General features: G+C 36.1%; 1 protein-coding gene across 1 annotated transcript in view; it reads left to right on the top strand.

Annotated features, from left to right (window-relative positions):
• Window positions 1–2932: 2932 nt before the first annotated feature.
• Window positions 2933–20181, top strand: part of LOC123555040 (serine/threonine-protein phosphatase 2A regulatory subunit B'' subunit beta-like) — a 77992-nt gene continuing 60743 nt past the window's right edge. Inside the window, exons 1-2 of the mRNA XM_045345566.2 lie at window positions 2933–3124; window positions 14476–14811. Of these exons, the coding sequence (XP_045201501.2) occupies window positions 14518–14811 (294 nt within the window). The 5' untranslated portion in view covers window positions 2933–3124; window positions 14476–14517. The remainder of the gene's footprint in view (window positions 3125–14475; window positions 14812–20181) is intronic.

The following is a 20181-nucleotide window of genomic DNA, read 5'->3' as shown; positions in this document are numbered from 1 at the left end:
TGACAACAACCACTTAACTCATTTTTTTTCTTATCAAGTAGTTCAATTATGTACATGGGGTTTTTGTCCGAGATTTTGAATAGTAATGCTATTTACACAGTTAAGGTTGAATTCAGGAAAATTTAAGTGTTTGCTACACTCTTCGCCCACCTTCTAGTCCTCTGATTTATGTAAATAGCCGCATGGAGAACTGTTCTATTGGATTTGCGAATAATTATCTCTAGCGTTTCGTTTCAGATCTTTAAATCAGCACTTATATTAAAAAGTTTACGTATACCTGGTTGCAAATTTTGTTAAATTGGCGCTACATTTGTCTCACATTTGTCGTCATTTATACCACTGAAATGCTTATGAGCCAAGTTTAAAACTGACAAAGCCTTGATAGTGTATATGACAGTCGCCGTCAAAAAGCAACTACATTTGAGCATTTTGAATCTACTACTTGTGTCTCAAAAACTGAAAAACTGAAACAAATCGCAAAGTCAAGGCACTGGGCCTGATATGACTTGTACTTAAATTTCAAAACCGGTACATTTGCTCAAAATCACGGACAAACAAGTCAAGTCTGTCTCTTTGTCCAGCTATGCTGAAATGCTCTAACGAACAGAAAACACCTTGTGATGCCAAACATAGAAATAGACCCAAAAGGTGCTCAGGAATTACTCCAAAATATCTGAGTGGATAAAGCCGCTGGCAAAGATAAGATAAAGCCTATCTTCTTAAAGCAGTTCTGTTTCCTCTTCATATTTAATATAAATAGCCTCCAACACTCGGTCACGTCCCAGGTGCGTCTATTTGCAGATTTGCAGATGACACGTCCATATATACCTTACTGTAACTTCCCATTCACACTGCACATGGTCACAAAATGATCTCATCAAGTCAGAAAAATAGCAAAAGGTGTGAGACATGGAACTTAATCAAAGTAAATGCTAGGTCCTTCGCATCATCCGTGATAGGAAGCCCATCGACTTCCCATTCAAACTTCATGCACAAGCATTAACCCAGTTAAAGATGCAAACTACCTTGGTGTCGACACCAGTCATGACCTTAGATGGAATTATATCAAGGAATACCACAAATGCAAACAAAACATTAGATTTCTTCAAACGCAGCATCAAAACATCGCATGAAAATGTCAAGTAACTGTCTAGCAAAACATTATTCAGACCTCAACTAGGATATGTCTCATCTATATATGTCACCATACACACATACAAGTTCATATACAGAAACTGGAAATGATCCGGCAACGTACAATCAGATGGGTCCAAAATAGCTAATCCCATTACACTGGCATACCATTGAGTATAGACGTTTAGATTACAAACTTGTCATGTTCTACACTATTCTAGCATAAAATTGCTGTTCTTTTCACTTTTCGGGGGTGTTTTAACAGGATAGAAAACGTGTGTTAACAGAGAGATTCTCGCGCTCGCGTGCTGTCATAACACCTTTTTATATATGCGCTTTCCGCGGCAAAGCGTAAACGTCATTCAGCCCCAAAACGGATAATTCAAAACGAAATGACGTCAACGTAAAAAACAACTCAGACATTCGCGCGCATTTCGTGGAAAATTAATGACGTTGAGAGACATTCTAGCATAAAACTGCTGTTTTTGTCACTTTTCGGGGGTGTTTTAACAGGACAGACATATCGGGTACCAACCAATCCCTCGGGATTCTGCAGATGTTTCTGCAGGTGCACCTAAATATTTTGTTGCCTGTTGTGCTGACTATACCTATGTGTTTGTTCCAAGATGAATCTTTACAATTGTCCATCCAAATCTTTATTCTAAAGTTATATATGTATGATTTCTGGAATATATAAAATTTGATACTTACCGGTCCCACGTACAGTTCTTCACAGTTTTTCTAAAGTGTCCACTCTGACATTGACCAAAGAACTTTAAAAAAAATATTTTATACTTCTTTGCATTGACAAAGTTCCGAATCTGATTTATCTCTGAAAGGTTGAGGCAAAGAAGTATGATATAGCTCTTTGGTTGAGGCAATGTGTTCCTAAGCTTAGCAGCACATTGTGGAAAAAGTTTGTACAAAATATTGTTGTCTTTGCTCTGTGGCACTTCTGCAGTTGTACACATTAAAATTTAGGCAGTGTAACTAAAAATACAAATTTCATGTAGGAACTAGGATATATATGTCAATGCGTTAACTGCATCAGAGTACATAGACTGAAAAAGATATTAAAATATCATTTTCTGAAAAAGAGTTATTTGAGCTAAAAAAAAAATGATCCCGGGTAAAATATTTGGAAAAAAATGGAGACAACTCCGCTAAGACTTTAAAACGGTAGGCTTAGGTGGCTATTGACCTAGAACCTCATGCAAACTATGCACTTTTTACTTCTAGGCAGGGGAAAAGCATGCATAATTGCCACATGGATTATCAATCTGAATAGAAAATTATGTAAAGATCAAATCAGTTAATGCCCTGGGGAAAGTGTGACATTTTCTGTGGTGAAATATGTCAGCAAACAGACGATTTTATTTTAAAGTCAAAACCCACAGAATTTCACAGGGTGAAATATGTTGAAAAGGCTGCTGCTGGAAAGAGAACAATCTCTACAACCCATATATAAGCGTCAAAGTATGGGAAAAATATCTAGAAATATATGAAAATCAAAGAAATCAATTTCAGGACTGTTCGATGCATGACTGTGTGCATAGCATTAAACATAGATAGGTTACTTTTCCTTTGCACTGACATAACATGGACAAAATTAGGATTAGCAAACGGTGATCACTCAACAATTTCACTCTATAAACAGATTGTTTACCCCTTGTGTAAAGAAGGCTTAGGGTAAGTCTCTATAACATTATATTAGCGCGTGTCCTATGACGACAGCGTCCGCCTATCTTTTTCGCTAATGTATTAACCTACCTCTAAATATTTTCATGCGGAGGTAATCGGCATTTTTCATAGATATGCAGCTGTAACGAAGGGCGCCAAGCCCACTTAAAACTAGCCGTTTTTGCTACAAAATGAACATTGATGCACGCTTTAACATTGATTTATATCATTTTCATTGTATTAGAAGTTGAAAACATCACATATACCGAGAGTCAGTTGCCAAGATAAGCTGGAAAGGCTACGTTTTCAGGTCCGTTCTTGTTTGGTTTTTATGGTGGGTGGGGTGATATATATATTTGAAAAGATCGGATCCGAGATCCCAACACCACGTATTAAAACAGAATGATCATGTCATTGTCCCCCTACATGGAATGAAATTGAATATATGCACCAGGTCCTCGATCACCACAGCTAATGGTGTCTGCTAGAAGTCACGGGTTTGGCTCATGCCTAGGTCCAGGCCCTACCCTATAGGAAGTGGCTATTCTGACGGTCCCGTAGGAATAACCTCGTAGGCTATTCTTAAGGCTCTCCCGTAAGAATAGTGAAAAGTCCACAGGTGTCTATTCCTATGGCTGCCCCGTACGATTACTGAAAAGCCAGCAGGTGGTTATTCCTACGGCAGTTTTGTGTTTTTCGTATTAAAATATCTTTTTAAAATGAATAACTGTTTTAAGTGACATTCAATTTTAATCTACATCTACATGATACTTCCAACAATCATTAACGATTATGACTGGAAGGCGCTTGTCTGGGCAGTGTTAAAAATGAGAAAACTCATTAGGTGCAAAGAATAAAAATTACTACAGGTGCTAAGTTAAAAAACATAGTGAAGGAAGTTACTGCAGATGTACAGTGGCCAGCCGCTCAGCAAATATGTTGAGGCTGGGGCTGGACTGTACATATTGGGGAAGGCCATTCCATAGTCTGATTGTACGGGGGAAGAAGGAATTCATGTGGTATTGAGTACGGGACTGTGGAATTAGGTAGTTCAGGTTTCTGGTCGGAGTAAGATGGTTATGGTCGACGCATACATGATTTGTTCGGATTTTGTAAAAATAGATGAGAGAAGATTGTATGCGCCGTTGTTCTAAAGTTTGCCAGTTTAGGGTGTTTATCATCTGGGTTACACTGCTTGTATAGTTATAGTCGTTAAAGATAAACCGTGCAGCTGATCTTTGCACTTTTTCGACTTTGTATGAGAGGGACTTTTGCCAGGGGTGCCAGATGGATGAGCAATACTCGAGTTGTGGACGGACATAGGTGTTATAGGCTTTCTCTTTGACCTTTTTGTTTGTTGTCTGAACATTTCTTTTGATGAATTTAAGAGAGTTGTTTGCTTTAGAGGAAATAGTATTAATATGTTCAGACCAGTTTAAGTCTTTAGTTAGTGTAACACCTAAGTATTTAGCGGTATCGGTAGATTTCAGTTCCTTGTCATGCAGGGTGTAAGGAAACATGACAGGGTTTCGTTTGCGAGTAATTCTCAGCACCTCACACTTGTCTGGATTGAATTCCATTGACCAGTCCTGTTCCCACTTTTCAAGGGCGTACAAATCTGTATGATTTAGATGGGATCTGAACATATTAAATAAAATAACGGCATAGTGATGTTCATAACTTTTTAGAAAAACAGTGTAAGTTAAGCGTTCATAATTAATCCATCTTATTTCGAAATAATAATTAAAAACAATAAATTGCTTGTTTTAATACCTCTCCATTGATCAAAAAATATTGATATAATTTGTGTTTTAAGAAAGTTAAGGGCATTACAAAAACACCACTGTTTACTAAAAACATGTACGTTAAATAGTCATACATGTCAAGTTCCCAGGACAATTTTCCAGGAGATACCAGTTGAAAATCCAGGAGTTTTATCGACCGGCATTTTTTAGGAAATTTTAGGTCGAATATAAAACTGTAAAACAGATTAGATCTAAACCATATCCTTTCTGACTTGATTAATTGATTTGGGCAATGGTTTCTGGGGTTGTAATTTGCATTTTATCCTTATCATGCTGGACACTATTAATTCTGCCTTTGCGACCAGTGCAGATCATGATCAGCCTGCACATACCTGAAGTCTGATCATGATCTGTACTGTATGCCATTCAGTCAGTGATCACCTCTTTTAACAGTTAATGGTACTGTCCAAATTGAAAGATGGGCAAGTTCATTATAGAAATTTAGCAGGGTAAGGGTTAAAACATTTTTTTCAAAAAAGTATTGATTTAAATTATTCAATTATTATCTTTTAATAAGCAGAGGAATTGATGAAATTTACTAGCACATCTCTTTCAATTTCATGAAGTACAGTATCAAGTGAATAATCTGCAGGTCTTTTTGACATTCCTAGAATTTTAGCCCATGAGCAGTAGCTTAAATAAATTGGAAATGAATCTATTTCACCATTTTGACTTTATATAGTATTAGAAAATTAGTGTTAGTGTTTTTTACTCAATAAAAATACAAAATCATAGCTGTTAAAAAATGTTTTAACCTATTTCAAGTTGTTGACACTTCTGCCATCAGTGGTAATGATTGCCATCACTCCAATTTATCTAGTATTCTACTCAATTTCAAATGTATCCCTAAATATCTTTTCCCATCTAAATCATACATATCATTATGTAAACTCGCCAATTAACACAATCTAAAAATAGCCCATACATACACCTGTTTACTGATGTCATCAGAGCGTGACCTTGTTAAACTTTTATGGATAGAGTGATAAATTATGTCAGCCACAGTGTGTAATTAGTGATTTAATTTGATGCTTGGAATTTTGGATTTAAACTTGAGCCACTGGAATGTAAAAACTGTCTGGCTAAGGCTGGCATCTGTCCAAAATTACACTAAAGGTATGTTTATTATGGAAAAATGATTTTCCGGGAGATATTTAAGTTTTCCGTACGTCCGGGAAATTGGGTCTGAATCCGGGAAACTCCTGGACTATCCGGGAAACTTGACATGTATGAATAGTTTCTGCCCATCCGATCAGTGGAATAGCCTACGGGACCGTAACAATAGCCTCCGAGGCTATTCATACGGGACCGTAAGAAAGTGTTGGCGACAGCTAAAAAATATCCAGAGCCATCCCTGAACACAACATTCTCACTTATGAAGTATGCAGGACGTTTCCACACATTGCGGACAAATCTTCCATCCTGTACACTTGAAAAACAGTTGAAAGTTTGTCCAGAGAACAGGGTTCGACACTAACGGTGTCCCGGGGGCCCGAGGATCCCAAATTTTGAGGAGGAACACCAACTTCTAAAAGCTGGGATTCCGGCTGGATACCTATTTTTTGTCAATGATATCCAAAAAGTAAAAGATAAATACCTGTTAGAAAAATATTTTAACCCTTTCCCACATCGATACGTTTATCACCGTATCTATCGATTACCAAACAGAAACGTATTGACCCGTGTCTATAGGTTACCCGATAGAAACGTATAATACCGATTAACAGTCATTTGAACAGAATCGTTTTATCCCGTGTCTCATAATCAATCGTTTTATTTTCTTTCTTTTTCTAAAGAAACAAATTCCGGATGTTTACTAACTCAAAATATGGGATTTCGTCATCATTATTTATGTACAAGATCATGTGGTTACTATTTAAATATATTGAGTACTTTGCAAAGAAAGACACCGGGGTTTTTTCCTACATGTGCACGACGCTACGTCATGGAAAATTACTGAGAAAACTGCTTGCAACTGGTCGGTTCGCGGGACTTTCCTCGTTCTAAAAATAATAACCATTTAACATCCTAAGTATTTTTTAAATGTGTTAGGTCATGAAGGTCACGCGTGATAGATGCAGATTTCCCCTGAACAACAATTTGTGTTTACGATGGCTTGGAATTTATGGCCTTACATAACGGGAAGTGTTAATCAAAACAGAAGGACCGCGGCTTCCAAATATTTTATGACACCCCAAGAGTTAATTGCAGCGGAAGTCACCCGTGATGTACCTACGTTTGATCATCAAAATATTACATAATATTATCTAAAAATATTTTAAATTTTAGCACTGTAGTCGGTTACGAGTCTTGATCTCAGCGATCTTTTTGCACTTTCAGAAATTTTACGATCCGTTATTTTTGTAGTGTAGTGTTATTCAGTTTGATGGTTGTTTTTTTTTTAAATAAATACTAACCGATTCCGGTTCTGAAGATAAGTCTATTAACTATAAATCAAGCTTTCAAACATCAAAATGAAATTGTATATGAATTTCAATGTGAAAGTAATCCAAAACAGAATTTTATGCCTAGAAATATAATTCCCTTACTTTAACACTTTATATCTTCAAACCTCAAAGAGAAACTACAATAAATTTTGTATCATCGGAAATATAAATGCCAGGTAATATTAAGATTTTATATTTTAAAATATATGAAGAGAAGTCAAGAATTTCAAGAATTTTTTTTTTGATATTATAATTTTTAGTGGTTGTCACAATAGACTTGACAATGATTATATCTATAAGATACAAGTGTCTCCAAAGTCGAGACCTTGTCTTGACATTGGCAAACATGTAAATTGATATCAGTTTGGGTACATTCTTCTGTAGTAGTTAAGGTGTCAGCCACTCAATACAGAGGTTGCAGGTTCGAATCCCACTGGGGTACGAACGTAACTTCTCATAAGACACCTCTTGTGATTGTTTTAGCTCATCTGATTTTTTGGGAAAAAAATGATGAGTTATTGTCATCACTTGAGCGGTTGTCGGCGTCGGCGTTGCCTGGTTAAGTTTTATGTTTAGGTCAGCTTTTCTCCTAAACTATCAAAGCTATTGCTTTGAAACTTGGAATACTTGTTCACCATCATAAGCTGACCCTGTATAGCAAGAAACATAACTCCATTTTGCTTTTTGCAAGATTTATGGCCCCTTTTGTACTTAGAAAATATCAGATTTCTTGGTTAAGTTTTATGTTTAGGTCAACTTTTCTCCTAAACTATCAAAGCTATTGCTTTGAAACTTGGAATACTTGTTCACCATCATAAGCAGACCCTGTACATCAAGAAACATAACTCCATCTTGCTTTTTGCAAGATTTATGGCCCCTTTTGGACTTAGAAAATCAGTTTTCTTGGTTAAGTTTTATGTTTAGGTCAGCTTTTATCCTAAACTATCAAAGCTATTGCTTTAAAACTTGCAATACTTGTTCACCATCATTAGTTGACCCTGTAGAGTAAGAAACATAACTCCATCCTGCTTTTTGCAAGATTTATGGCCCCTTTTGGACTTAGAAAATATCAGATTTCTTGGTTAAGTTTTATGTTTAGGTCAACTTTTTCTCTTAAACTATCAAAGCTATTGCTTTGAAACTTGCAACACTTGTTCACCATCATAAGCTGACCCTGTACAGCAAGCAACATAACTCCATCCTGCTTTTTGCAATAATTATTGCCCCTTTTGAATCATTTTCTTGGTTGAGTATTATGTTTAAGTCAATATTTCTCATAAACTATCAAAGCTATTGCTTTAAAACTTGTAACAGTTTTTCACCATCGTAAGTGGACACTGTACATCAAGAAACATAACTCTATCCTGCTTTTTGCAATAATGATGGCCCTTTTTGGACTTAGAAAATCATGGGTAGGACAATATTTCTATTACACAAAAAAAAATCAGATGAGTGTCAGCACATGAAAGGCTGTGCTCTTGTTATATATCATATTATGAGGGATCCCAAAGCCTGAGGAGGATCCCCAGATTTAAAAAGTAGAGATTCCTTTGGGAACCTTGTTCAGATAAGTTAGTGTCTAACCCTGGAGAAGATGCATTAAATGCACATCAGCTGTCTTCAAAGCGCATTTCATGCATGTCCAAATATGAGTACATAAGACTAGATAAATTAACAAAACACCTTGAAGTTGTTTTATTTATTTTTTCTGTGGACAAGTAGATTTAGTCTTTGGAGAAGTAGATTTTTCAGCACAACCTGTACGTGGACAAGTGGAAAAATTTAGAACTTCCACACCCCTGCAACTTGGTAACATGTAAGGCTGCAGACCACTGAAATAACATATGATGGATTAACTGATAATTACTAGAGTCGAACTTAGTTCCACACAGAAGTGCAGTATTGACGATTCTCAGTTTTCTCCCCTTTAAAATACTCTCTAATTTCCTCGATGTCAACTAAATATGCCTTTCTTTCCCAAATCTGAAAGGATATTTTTTGGGTACATTTTACTTGATTAAATTGCATACCATTTAGTTCAATGCTAAACGAAGGATGTGTCAAAGGTGTTTCTATTTTTGGCATATGGCATATCACAATTTAAAGACTTTATTAGCATCATATTCAGTCTTTAAGGTATTGAAACAACATCGCAAAGAGTGTGATATTGCTAAGACCCATACTGGATTTTCATATAAACCAGGGCTCCAGATAAGATGTGTATTAGCGTAAATTACGCTTTGAAATAATGCGTATACGCATGTGCAATCATTTTTAAGGGTATAAAAACGTATAAGAATTACAAAAACTCCTGCAATGACTTTTTACTAGCGTATTTAAACAAAATCTGAATCATCTAAAAGCTTTACGTAACAAAGCACGGTCAGCATTAATTCTCCCGCACAGAACATACACATGCATTGAATGGTACTTTATAAGTTAAACTATATTATATACCCAATGCATTTGTAAATCAAATAGTTGGGAAACAATATTGATGGTACGGTAGTGTATTTTAAAGCAGTGTCGATTTAAAATATCAACCTCTGGTGTGGTGTAAACAACAAAACGTCTCTTTCTAAGATTGTAAAAGTGAACAAACACTCTATGCATCTTTAGACCAACAAGAACAATCATTGAAACATAATTATTTAAAGCTAAATTGAGTACCAGTATTCTGTTGGATTCATTAGCGGTGTTTTAAGCCAAATTATAAATTAATAAATATTATATGTTATAAAACCGTTTTCTTTTTTTTTTCACATTTACAAATTTTCAGGAGAAAAATCAGTACTCCAAGTAAATTTCAGATTTTACTATTTTACTCATTCATAAAAATTATGATGAGTTAATACTCATCGGCCAAAAAAAGTTATCTGGAGCCCTGTAAACTAATATTTATTGATTAACCTTTACCCTGCTGAATTTCTACAATGAATCGGTCCATCATTCAATTTTGGCAACACTATTTATTATTGGAAGGGGTGTTCACTGAAAATTTACAGACAGAATAGAAAACAGTGCAGACCATAATCAGCCTGCACTGGTCGCTGATCTTGGTCTGCACTGGTCGCTGATCTTGGTCTGCACTGGTCGCAAAGGCAGAATCACTTGCCGCAAGCAGGCTTAAGGTTCATTACCAAACAAGTGGAATCCATAGAAAACTACATGTATAACTTAACGAATTGCTTAATTATTATTACCTTAATGCTGTGTTTCTTACTTTTCATATTATGTTTATATTATTGTAATTCAATAAATCACAAATAAGTTGCTAAGCAAAATAACTGTAAAGGCACACCCTTACAGGGGGTTGTTAACTTGTTAGAGGAAGGCATGATACAGATTTTCAGTCGGTACTTGCAGATTAAAGAAGCAGGAAAAACGTGAAGAAAATCTGCGTATTAATGTGGCTTCTTTCCTGCCATGTTTCTCCTTCGGAACTGTCTGCATCAACATGCCATAAATCAGTGAGTCTAGGCAGTTCCTACAAATATCAAAACATCCAAGATGCCAAACTTAAATGTAGTTATCAGGTTTTTAATTGGTGTACAAATAGAATACATTTAGATGTATATAGTCATCCCTTACAGAATTTTAAAATTAAAATTTTGATGCAATTTCACTTTATCTCGATTACTTGATGGATTTGCTTCAGACTTTAGATACTCCTCATCACCAGTATCATATGACACAAGGGCTGTAACTGTTGTACAAATATTCTTCATTCAGAGATATAAATTAGCAGGGGCCCAGTAGCCCATGGCCCTAAATATTTGGAGAAAATGCCCATATACCTAATGTTAAACATCTGTTTTTGACAGTCTGGGCCCCTAAATAAAAATAGCAATAGTTTATATCCCTGTTCATTTGATTCAACAGTGCATACTTTTATTTTGGTGTAAATGAGAACTGAAACCAAACTTTTTAGTCCAGTTTGCCACCATGTAACCTGTACTGTGTTGGTGCATTGTAAAACCAAAATCAACTTTCGAAAATTACTTTGATACACTTATACTCTATCATTGTAATTACTAAATGAATTTGATAACCACTAGTCCACTGCTCCCCTTAAGGGTTCTAGTGGATAAGATGTTGGCCGCTCAATCCAGGGGTCGTAGGTTTGAGCCCCACTAGGGTCACAACCATGACCTCATATGACACCAGTACTGGTTTTTCCTGGAAGCGGACTCAAGAGTGGTTCCAATAAGCTTCAAGCTTTCATCATGAGCTGAAACAAATTAGTATTTATAAACAAACTCTGGTACCAATATTTCATTAATATGCCTCCTTTATACTTAGAATTATTTCTCCTACCACACAGTGGTGTGGGTGACATATTGATTTACTCCTGTCTGTGTGTGTGTCTGTCACAAACCTTGTCCGCACTCTGAGTCGAACCTTTCTGATGCGATCTTCACTAAACTTGAATAAAATGTGTTTGACCATAAGACCTCGGCCAAGTTCGATAACTAGCCAAATCTGCCTAGGCATTTTGAATTATGGCCCTTGAATTACTGATTGAATCCGGTCGTCTAGGCCATGATTGGATCCACTCGTCTAGCCCATCCAGAGAAACAAGGGAGACATGCGCTTTTTTCAAAAGCATCTTATATCTCCCACCACACAGTGGTATGGGAGACATATTGATTTATTCCAGTCTGTGTGTGTCTGTCACAAAACTTGTCTTCACTCTAAGTCGAACATTTCTCAGCCGATCTTCACTTAACTTGAAAAAAATGTGTTTGACCATAAGACCTCGGCCAAGTTCGATAACTAGCCAAATCCGCCTAGGCACTTTTGAATTATGGCCCTTGAATTACTGATTGGATCCAGTCGTCTAGGCCATGATTGGATCCACTCGTCTAGCCCATCCAGAGAAACAAGGCAGCTGTGGGAGACATGCGCTTTTCTCAAAAGCATCTCTAGTTTCAGTTTGATTTTTTTGTTTGTTAATTTTTTTGTTAATAGTTGTTCCACAACATCATCCACATCATATGACTCAAGGTGCATTATTCTGGCAGAAATAACCCTTTACCCTAGTGTTTCCTGCAGACTCTTAAAGGGGCATGGTGCTTCCCTTGAAAAGGGGCACTTTTAATGCGCGGTTTGGCATTGAAAGGGCATTCGTCCAAGAACGCTTGTCGGCATCATTTTACATACTATTTTCTCATTGAATTTGAGAATCTTTCATATCTCAGATATGGGATAGATATTTTGTAGTATTCTTTATAATGCCTACCGTGGCATGTTGTGAAAGTGCTTTCCTTTCTTTTGTTTAAAGATGACACTGATGATTCATTCTTTCAAACATTTTTATTCTGTTACCCTCATGAAGTGTTAGCTTGCATTTTCAGAGACAGATTTCAGGTGATAATTAATAAGCAACAAGTTTTATTGAACAACTATCGGTGCGCAACTTTATTTTGTCAATCATATCATTTCACCACTGATTTACGTTAAGAGAATAGGCAGTTCGTCAAATCTACATGTAATCAATGACTTTGTACCTATATTGCTGATTAAACCCATTGTTCTTCCTTGCCAGTAAGATTTAGAGGACAGGTCGAGTCGGAAAGTTATATTTTGCTAGTGTTTTGGGCATGCGAAAACGAAAGTTGAATGCGACGTAAAAAGTATATGCTGTGAAATTTGCTAGATTAGATCGTCTGCCACTATTTTTATCACTCCCCCGTTGCTCGGCTGTTTTTGCGATACATACAGTGACTGACTATGAATCTGTTTTTTTTTCCGTCTAATCACACATTATTCAGTAATATAAACATAAATGTGCTTACCAATGGTTCATTGCGAGTAATAACTCAAAATTTCGGCTTGCTTGACGCATGCGGCTGTGCACTTACATCTTAAATTTCGGCCTTATAAAATCATATTGACAAATTATTTACAAAAACAAAACTAGAGCCTTGCATTTTTAGTTTATTCATTTAAATCTCGATCAGTTTTTATAACTTAATCGCTAAGTTATGGGTTATTTTCATACCGATGTACGTTTTCAAATTTTTAAGATGGCGACGACTTCTGCATCGGCGCGTCATGAATGTGCTTCGTAATATTACAAATCAAGGCATCGGTCGATTTTAATGAAACTGGTATCATTCTAAAGCTTAAACGTTTATCTTATTATTTTTATAAATGATATACGTAAAGGAATAAAATAAATCTTGTAGATAAAATCGATATAAAATATTTTGAGTCTGGTCAATTTTCATGGGTTGGTCGGCGATCGGCAAACCTTCAATATTTTATTTTTAAAGGCCTAATTAGCGCATCGAAAATGTGCGATAATCAATCTACATTTTAAATGATTACAACCTTTAAAAATAATTATCGTTTAAACCGTTTCAATCATATCTTCCCTAAAATGGCTACATGTTGCTTCACCGTCGACGTGCTAAAAACAAACAAATTTTCATCTACTGTTCCCATTTAAACTATCATAAAACAGTAATTGATTGCATAATCCTGTCAGTTCTTAATCAGGTTCATTCACGGTTGATGCTCCCACGTGTCGACCTGTTGATCACAGCCGCTAATTGACAGTACAATACACGGAACATGGCCCGCGGACATTGGCTTTCCAGACTGGTTTTGAAAGGGCACTTGTCAAGATAAATATACAAGCTTCATAGAATAAAAGGGCACGTGGCGCAAACGGGCGGTTTAAAGGGCAGCTTGGCGGCACTTCAAACGGGGCATGGCGCTGCGCCATGTTAAAAAGGCCTGCAGGAAACACTATACCCTTACCATGCTGGACACGATTGATTCTGCCATTGCGACCAGTGTAGATCATGATCAGCCTGCACATCCGTGCAGTCTGATTATGATCTGCACTGTTCTCCATTCATTCAGTATCTTTTTGGTAAGCACCCCTTTTAGCAGTTAATGGTATTGTCCAGATTGAAAGATGGACAAGTTCATTATAGAAATTTAGCAGGGTAAGGGTTAAATTATGCCCATTTTATTCATAGAAATTCTGGTTAATGTTTTGATGCACTTTCACGCTACCTCTGTTATTTAATGGATGACTCTGACAAACTTAAACTGTTGTCTCACATCATCATCCACATTGGGGGATGATAGCTCTAGTTTCCGCAGAGATCAAACAATTGACAAATATTTGTGAAAACAGTAAGTTACAGTTACTGGAATAGGATTTAACAAGGCATTGATATATATGTTATGCTCATATAAACCAAAAAGATTGCAGCTACATTATAATAATAAACAAAAGGCATTATGAGCTTTTGAAAATCATGTGTTTTGCGTTTTTTTATGTCAAAGATTAAGGTCACATTATGGCTTTAGAAGACTGAAAAAGTAGATAGAGGTCTTCAGTAGTGGTATAATATGTTTCACAGACTGTTAACATCTTGTTTATTTTTTAGATGAAAGTATGTGACTGATAGAAGATCTCATACAGCTGTAGGATGGCACTGAAACCTGTTTTAAAGTTAAAGGTAGATGAGCTGTTTCTGCGATGGATCAGCGAGTCCGATACACAGACCATGCTGAGAGAAAACCTGCGGCAGTTACTGCATGGCGAACCTTTAACTGCCACCTACCCGGGTGCTTCGGCACCCAAGGGAGGTAATAAAGCTCAGTCACCAAGAGTTAGACCCGGATCGCCTCCCATGTCTTCAAGTAAATTACCTAGTCCTAGAAGTCCAAGACGACCTCTCACAACCAAAAACAACCATAGAGGTGGAAATGGCAATTCAAAGGTTAGTTTCTTTCTGTCCGTCTGAAATGTGATAGGTAAATTTTACTTCAGACACAAGGCATTTCATTCAGACTGAGTGGTGCTGTAGTAAAACCAGGGCAGTTGTAAATTTCAGGCAGTCTGTAGTACTCTGGGACACAAATCCACTTGTCCATGTGTAAACTAGGGTAGAAATTGACTCCCAAGTGAAACAAATGCCATTAAAGTTCCATAATCTGGATTCTTAACAGAAAATATGGCAGCCACATTATAAACCAACACATTATGCCCCCTAACTGATAATACATAAATTATACGATATTTGGCATACCATGTAGTGTTGTGGCTAATTTTTCAAAAGATTTAAACATTTTTTAGCCTTTGAAAGTAAAATTTAGAGATATTTGAAGCAAAAACTGATAAAGTAAATCAGTTCAGATAGTTTGGTTTCTTTCATTTTTTGTTGGTTTGTGTAATTCACATGTTTGGTTCCCGCTCCTTTCAAATGCCCATCCATTCATTCATTCATTCATTCATACCTTCTTTATTCATTTGTGTAAAATAGGGTCATTTAATCTTTCATTCATTTTTTCGTTCGTTCACTGCTGTAAATATAATGAAACCATAATAACCATTGTCACGTGACTGAGACAAGTGATTAAAATGTAACATTGTGTAGGTGGACATCAGGAAACATTTACTTTCACTTTCATTTTACCTAGCAGCTTCTGCACAAACTTGGAAACATGTAACATAGCTTAAAATCATCTGCAGACATTCCGCTTTACAATGGAGCATCAATAAAGCTTATATCTGGCATGAAAATGGCCTTACTTAGCTGGTAAATGGCACTGTGGACTACATTCCAGTGGACCATAGAGGAATATCTGGCAAATTACTACCTTCATACCGATAGAGCTATGGCAAATTACTACCTTCATACCCATATAGCTTTTAGCTGCTAGCAAGGAAGATAACAATTGTTTAAACTATCAAGTTGCCAGTTTGAGTTACTTCCCTTCCAACAATTTAGATGGAAGGGTCACCAGGTACAGAAAAAAATATAGAAACAACACCCCTCTTATAGTTCCTCATGTGAGCTGATGTTCCATACTAATTAAGAGAGTTCAGAAGATCAAAGGAAGATAAACTCCAGCAAAAAAGAAATGATTATCAGGAAGTTGTTTTGCACCTATTTAATATTTATTGGATTTATGTGTTTAGTACAGAAAAATTAACTTTCTTAGCATTGCTTATTAGCTCTACATGTAATTTTATGTCCCTTTTCCCCATGTTACTAGGTGCGTCTGGTTGTTTGTAGAGCATAAATTTTGGCCTCTGATCAATAATTAAAGGACATTTTGGCCTACAGTGGTCAAACATTATAGGTTGTTTACATGTCATCAGTGACAGTACTAGGTGACTGCTATTGTTTTAGGGGTCAGAAGATTATCTAGGTGAAGGTCACAGTGATATTTCTGCTCAGTAACTGGAGATGTCAAAGTTCCCCCAAGGATTTCATGTAAACAATCATTGCTTTTAGAGACATTAGAAAAGTTCAAGGTCAGATCACAGTTTAGATTGAAAATTACGCAAGAAATTACCTCTTGATGGCCAATCAGGTTAGAGAGGATGTGGGAATATGTGTGTGATTTACAAACAGCTATTTTTGAGTCGGCTAAACGATGAAATCGTTTTGACGAGTCCTTGCTATCCAGCGATTCTCTAAGTCTAAATGGACCAAATAACACAGTGAAGGGATGTAGTTCCATTAGATTTCTCAAACTTTAAACAGTTCACTGCATGAATGAAGTTAAGTTGTGTGAATTCCCTTTGCTATGACCAATATACGATATAATCTGTCATATTTATGACTTGTAATTGTGCAATACTCGAATGTAACTCATTAAGCATAAATGTGCATTTTATGAATTGCGCAGGCTTACAAAGCTTGCGTAACATCCAGCGAAAGACAAAAAATAGTTCCTGGACAGGGCTCCAGATAAGATGCGTATTAGCGTAAATTACGTATAGAAATAATGCAAATACGCATGTCTAATAATTTCTAAGCGTATAAAAACGTATATAAAATTACAGAAATGCACACAATGCTTTTTTAAAAACAAAATCTGAATCGTCTGGCTGCGTTAGGTAACATAGCCGATCCCGATCAGCCTTAATTCTCCCACATTGAACGTATACACGCATCGTATGATTTCTATAAACTTTGCGTGGGTTTCTACACACACACACATGAATTTTGCAGTCAGTAAACGGATAAATTATCGGAAGAAGAAGCTCTTACTGGTTTGTTTAGTTACTACAGATATTAAAATGATTTTAATTCTTATTTTTCGAGAAATAAACAAATCGGCGAAACATTAAATTGTATTTTCTTGTAGTTTTTGAAATCGAAAGTAGATCGTCTATGTTAGAGTGCTTTGACGAAACGAAACAATTTTTTTTATGAAATGATTTAAATAATTTCACCGTAAACTTCAAGGTCAGATACTGCCAATTGCTGCTAAACTGTCTTCATATCATCACAATTTGTAAAACATATTGTTGAAACTGGAGCTTTTGGCGGTATAAAAGAAAGTGTAATCATATCCGGATATAATATTTTGGGTAAATATCGAGCTGTGTTATGAAATTTAAACATTAAAGTAACAGACATGATAGATATTATTGTAACAGAAATGATTCTAGAATTTACTTATGAAGTGACAGTCATTCATACTTTGAATATTGTAATACTAAATAGAATCTAGAGGTAATATTTAGAAATTGAAACATAAAATTTTCTGTTAGAAATCGCAACAAAGGCTGTATCAAGGGTCTACATTTTCAAAATTTCCTTGTGGTGATACCCCAAACCCTAATTGCAGGAGGGGGTATCCTCCCACACCCTCCCCCCATATTGCCACTTTACAGTTTGATACATTTGCCCTTTTACCACCTGCCACAATGCCCATTTCAAAATCTGACTGCAGTTCAAAGCGGGAAGGAACACCCCTCCCCAAACCCACCCTGCTACCGACCACGTGAAAATGGCTCAAACATTTTTTCAGCCCAGTCTGGGCCTGTCTGTCTACATGAATCAAAACGGATAATTGAAAGTACATAGACTTGGGGACTACTGACATGGTTTTGAAGGGGTTAACAGGTCTGAAATAGAATAAATGATGGATTTAACTAAAAAAGAACTGCATTTATTAATATTGGTTATCTTTTCCGAAATTGGTAGCTAGTCCGAGTAACTTCTCTTAGTTTCGAATGCGAAATTTTCCTGTCAGTGTAAACATTCATGACACTATATATTGACACTCAGCAACATTTACATATCTTTAAATGCAAAAGTAAGTATACTTTAAATTCACATCCCTTTTAATATGATTGAACAATACCTAGCGTGTGACACGGTTATTGCCAGGCCCCTTATCTGTAAAATATCTGAACAGTTCTTTCGTCCATCCGTTACAAATTGTATGTGGCAATCCGCGCTATAAAATTTCAATATATAAATTTTCATATTCAAATTTTATCATGTGCGAATATATACCAGCCGATAATTGCCTGTTTTGGTAATGCCGGAGGCAAATGTTTACTGGAAAAATATTTATAGTCATGGGCAGTATCTTAGTGTCACCTGTCAAATTGTAGTTTGTACTTTCAACATTTTTATTTTTGCGAACCACTCTTCAATTTTAGAGAAATATATTGGGTTTAAATACTTGTATAATGCCAATCAAAGTTTTACTAGGCATCGACTGAATGTCCATTTCATCTATTGTAACAAAATCTCTGTTCAGTTGGGGAAAAAACTAAAACCAAACTGAAACTGGTAGACTATAATCATTAGCCGACTCTCAGGCCCTTCAGGCCTTTGATTTTACCTATTATAAGCTACCTAAACACCCAAAATCTCTGGCTTTAAATGGGGTCCATTGTGGATTGAATGCTGCAGTGTTCAGTGGAGAGTTTGGTATTACAGCAGAAGTAGGGCCAAAAGAAGAATCAACATTTTCATGTCTTCATTACTACAGCAGCAAGGAACTATATTTTTTTTTGAAATTAAATACAATCAGTACAAAATTATTGGCAATATATCAGACCTACATTTTGTTGGGTAAAACTTTCTTTTTAAAAAAGCCAGAGTATAAACAGAACTTGTGTGTTCGGGGAAGGTTGTTTCAATTATGGGGTTGATGTAGTGCCAATGCAATTATTCTACACGAGGAATCAGGTGCTATTCTGCCAAGTTTTTGCTTGTTCCGTAGATTGTTTGGCTTGTATATCTGAATGAAGACAGTTTACATATTGATGCAGTTTGATAAATGTATAGGAAGTGACACTGATAGTTATCATAATTCGCCTACATGTCTATTTGGCCTGAAGAAAAAAGAAATATAGTCCAAGGTCAAAAGAAATGATCCAATGATAGTTTACGTATGGGCAAATTTTGAGTTTCTTGATATTTTGAAATAAAGATTTCTTTAAGAGTTGATAGCAGTCCCAGTTTGTCTGTACGTTTGTTAATCAGAATTAAAAAACATGGATCCATTAAAAAAAATTGTGAAAGATCCTTTCAGTAAAATCTGTTGTACTTTGCCATACAGTGGACATTGTGACTGTTTTTAGGGACCACCAAAAATGGTCTCTTAATAATGGTTTCAGTGAATTTGTTAATTTAGAAAAACAGTGATATGTTTTAAACTGCACATCAAAGTGACAAACTTGATGGTTTGTTTTATTAAAGGAGTAAAACACTTCTGGCAGCCCACCTACTCAGACCACCATGGCAACTGTTTTTTCTGCTTGACTGTTAATTGCAATTATTTGCAATAAGACGGTTGTTTCACCTTAAACCTGCAAAATTTCTAAAATAGATTGGTCTGTTGTTTAATTTGAGCAATACCATTTATTATTCAAAGGAGTGTTCCCTGAAAATTCACTGACTGAATAGCGAACTGTGCAGACCATGATCGGCCTGCACAGATGTTCAGGCCGATCTCGGTCTGCACTGGTAGCAAAAGCAGAATCACTTGCCGCCAAGGTTCAAGATTTATAGATACTTGAGCTGACAATTTTACCTGCTTAGGTCAATTTTACATTGTAACTGGTCACATAATGAAAGTCATTTTGTAGGATGAATTTATATAGCAAAAACATTGGGGTAAGATCTAAAGATGCCACTGTATGAAAAAGTTGCTTAATACAGGTGGTCAAAATTAATGTATGATGTTGACTGTGTATGTAGCTTATTCATTAGATGGTGAAGTTGACTTTTTGGTCATTGTTGGTAGAAGAAAAGATAATTTGTCAAGGCTCGTCCTACTGGCTTTGTAGAAATATATGGCCTATCAGCCAGTTTCAGTTATCAGTAATTGTT

This window comes from Mercenaria mercenaria, chromosome 7 (assembly GCF_021730395.1).
Source record: "Mercenaria mercenaria strain notata chromosome 7, MADL_Memer_1, whole genome shotgun sequence".
Taxonomy (NCBI): domain Eukaryota; kingdom Metazoa; phylum Mollusca; class Bivalvia; order Venerida; family Veneridae; genus Mercenaria; species Mercenaria mercenaria.
The sequence above is the reverse complement of the archived record's forward strand: the minus strand, read 5'-3'. Positions and strand labels throughout refer to the sequence as shown.